The sequence below is a fragment of the Physcomitrium patens genome, chromosome 18 (genome assembly GCF_059467195.1).
Source record: "Physcomitrium patens ecotype Gransden chromosome 18, ASM5946719v1, whole genome shotgun sequence".
Classification (NCBI taxonomy): domain Eukaryota; kingdom Viridiplantae; phylum Streptophyta; class Bryopsida; order Funariales; family Funariaceae; genus Physcomitrium; species Physcomitrium patens.
The window spans coordinates 2515234-2518940 of NC_143427.1; the positions used below are offsets into that span (position 1 = coordinate 2515234).

At 39.4% G+C, this 3707-nt stretch overlaps 1 protein-coding gene across 3 annotated transcripts; it reads right to left on the bottom strand.

Annotated features, from left to right (window-relative positions):
- Positions 1–203: 203 nt before the first annotated feature.
- Positions 204–2069, bottom strand: LOC112295390 (polyubiquitin). 3 transcript variants are annotated; one of them, XR_002973637.3, is made up of 3 exons: positions 1026–2069; positions 641–737; positions 204–488 (listed from the first exon to the last, which is right to left on the bottom strand). XR_002973637.3 is itself a non-coding variant. In XM_024546907.3 (2 exons), the coding sequence occupies exons 1-2, from the start codon at positions 1933–1935 to the stop codon at positions 494–496; spliced, it is 975 nt and encodes a 324-aa protein (XP_024402675.1). In that variant the 5' UTR covers positions 1936–2069; the 3' UTR covers positions 204–493. The 3 variants fall into 3 exon arrangements, 2 of the variants coding, with proteins under 2 accessions (XP_024402675.1, XP_090100309.1); XM_024546907.3 differs by lacking the exon at positions 641–737 and having other exon boundaries at positions 204–558; XM_090244183.1 differs by lacking the exons at positions 204–488; positions 641–737 and having other exon boundaries at positions 938–2069.
- Positions 2070–3707: the final 1638 nt, after the last annotated feature.

Consider the following 3707-nt stretch of genomic DNA (forward strand, 5'->3'; position numbering starts at 1 on the left):
CTTGAAAAAATTTTGACCACATACAATAGGAGCAGAGATAAAAAGCTATTTTCAAACATTGAAATGTTGATACTGCATGTCGACACGACTCCATTTTATATTATAGGGAAATTTCGTAACTGGAGCAACAACTCAGAAGAAATACTTAACGAATATATAATAATAGTTTATGAATTCTCACAAGTATATGACATCATGTACTATTCTTAAAGTTATAAAATCCATCGTAGTTGTACCTTCTCAAAACCCATTTGTAAACTCTGAGATAAGAAAATATACAAAAAGAATGTAAGGCAATTTTTATCATATCCATTCTCTGGATCTCTGCCAAGCTACACACAATTCTCAATCTATTTTAGCACACAAACATAGCAACATGAGATGATCTGTACTTACTCGGTCCCCAACCTTCCTCTGTCGATATTCAGATTTCGTATTTCACAGAGTTAGAACCGCATGATGCGCAAGAAGACAACCTTACAATTGGACTGCACTATCCACATATACACAAGTTCAGAACATGTCTCCGGTGTATTGTACCAATTTGAAGAGAATACACTGCACAAGCAACGGACTTTCATTGTAAGAACCAGAGAACGGTCCCGCATAATCTACTAACTGTGAGAGTCACGCTACATACCAAGAGATACTTCCATCCGTCGCAACTGTAAGAAACTATCATCGCTGCAGTTTGATTTCGAATTGGCCAGTAGAGTACACTCATCCAGAGAGAAAACCTAGTGAATAATGTGGCCGAGTTCAAAATGTTGCCAACACATCCAACAAATGCCTCAGATTACTTCTAAATGCAAAGTCATACACAACCTTTAATACATTCTCAAACGAGAGAAAAAGATGCAGTTCTCCCTCAAATGCCAGGAACATGTAACGCTTGCCAACACCAAGACGAAACTTTCAAACCATCACGAAGCCGAAATAGTGACCAAATCGGAAAAAAATCCTTTTATTCATTATTACACACACTATAAGGGACGTTTAACAACATAGTAGGACGACCTACTGACCACCTCGGAGGCGGAGCACCAAGTGCAAGGTCGACTCCTTCTGGATGTTGTAATCGGCCAGGGTGCGACCATCCTCCAATTGTTTCCCTGCGAAGATCAACCTCTGCTGGTCCGGAGGAATCCCCTCCTTGTCCTGAATCTTCGTCTTCACGTTATCAATCGTGTCAGAGCTCTCCACCTCCAGGGTGATGGTCTTCCCTGTCAACGTCTTCACAAAAATTTGCATGCCTCCCCTCAACCTAAGAACCAAGTGCAAGGTCGACTCCTTCTGGATGTTGTAATCAGCCAAAGTGCGGCCGTCCTCCAATTGCTTCCCTGCGAAGATCAACCTCTGCTGGTCCGGAGGAATCCCCTCCTTGTCCTGAATCTTCGTCTTCACGTTATCAATCGTGTCAGAGCTCTCCACCTCCAGGGTGATGGTCTTCCCTGTCAACGTCTTCACAAAAATTTGCATGCCTCCCCTCAACCTAAGAACCAAGTGCAAGGTCGACTCCTTCTGGATGTTGTAATCAGCCAAAGTGCGGCCGTCCTCCAATTGCTTCCCTGCGAAGATCAACCTCTGCTGGTCCGGAGGAATCCCCTCCTTGTCCTGAATCTTCGTCTTCACGTTATCAATCGTGTCAGAGCTCTCCACCTCCAGGGTGATGGTCTTCCCTGTCAACGTCTTCACAAAAATTTGCATGCCTCCCCTCAACCTAAGAACCAAGTGCAAGGTCGACTCCTTCTGGATGTTGTAATCAGCCAAAGTGCGGCCGTCCTCCAATTGCTTCCCTGCGAAGATCAACCTCTGCTGGTCCGGAGGAATCCCCTCCTTGTCCTGAATCTTCGTCTTCACGTTATCAATCGTGTCAGAGCTCTCCACCTCCAGGGTGATGGTCTTCCCTGTCAACGTCTTCACAAATATCTGCATCTTGAACTAGAAGGCGAACTACTGCGTCTAATGCTGAAACCCCACAGTGTACTCACTTTAGAACTGAACCTCACACCTCCGGATGTTCAAAGTCCTATTTCTCGAAGAATGGATCCCGGAATGAATCAGCCAAGTTTGGGCTCGCAGATATATACACTCAAGTCGAAAGACGTTTGCTGTTCGCGAAGAAACCGAGAAAGAAGTTTCAACGAATGTCGTTGAATGAAAGGTTGGTTTTAGTCATCGAAGATGACACCGCAAGAAGGGATAATAGATGATGTTCTGAGGATGGAAGATGCTGAGTTGGAAGAGTCCAGAGGTTTCCTCGAAATACGTGTGTCTAAAGCAACATGGGAAGGAACCGCTTGTTGGAGGGAGCCTCTGAAGGACCTCATTGAGGACAGTTCCATGAAATCAAACTCAGCTCGTGTCCTCGTTGAGAAATTATTTTTTTTGTAAATAAAAAAAATCTAAAAATACCCAAAATAATTTTTTTTTAAACATTAATAATTAGTTAGAACATTTTTATGTGGAAAATTCAAAGAATTATATTTAAAATAAACATATGTAATTTAGAATGCAATCTTCTATTTATTTTCTTCTTTAATACATACCAAATTATTGGATGCTTTTACATTTATTGTAGTATGGATATTCGTTTTACTCAATTAAATATAAAATTTGAACATCTAAAGCTTAGAAGAATAATTTTAAATGATTGCTTTCTAAATTCTATAATTATCTATACATATTTGTAAGGATTTATTATTTGTTTTCTTCATAAAGAAGATTGTATGCTCTTCATAGATCTATTTTTCTATAGATCTTAGCTTGATTCAACTGATCAAGGAGTCTAGATATCAAAAGTAGCAGATACCTGTTCTTAATAGTGATTTTGTTGAGTCCTCGATAATCGACACACATCCACAATGATCCATCTTTTTTCTTCACAAATAAAATTGGAGCACTTGTTGGAGATTTGAAATTGTTAGAGACATAGTCCTTAGAACCTTCTAGAAACAAGTCTCTGGAACCTTCTAGAACTTTCCTAGTTGGTGGAAGTTGCTTGAGAAGCTTCCTAGTTGGTGGAAGTTGCTTGAGAAGCTTCCTAGTTGGTAGAAGTTGCTTGAGAAGCTTCCTAAATAGGAGTATATACTGGAATCGAGATTGAATAGTTCTTTAGTCTCGACAACACATCTCTTGGAGCTCTAGTTCATCTCTCTGGTATTGTTCTTGTATTCATCTGATTAATCTAGTTCTTGCCAGTTCTTCTTGAACTTTTTGTTAGATCTGGAGCCTGTATTTCTGTGTCCATGACAGAAATGGCATATGAAGTTCTTAGCCAAATTTTCTTCAATATACTCCTTAAATTCAGCCAACTCATTTTGAGATAAATTGTAGATTGGTCCAAATGGTGATTGTGCTCTTTCTTAAAGGTCAATTGAGTTGTCATAGGAATGATGTTCTGGAAGAATATTCGCATTCTTTTTTCAAACACATCTTGAAAATCTTAATATTGGCTTGGAATGCCACTTGAAGTCTTTCCACCAGTAGAAACAGGTGTGGCATAAATGAGACAAGGTGATCCTTCTTTTGCAACATACAAGAAAGCTCTTGCACCTATAAATATAGGTTTAATTATACTAGACTTATGAATTTTTACTTGATTAATTACACTCTTAATTATACTTTCAGAAAAGTCAAGACTACGAGAAGTCCAATCTATTTTAGGATTATATTTTTCTAGCCATGATAAATCTAAAATGATTGGA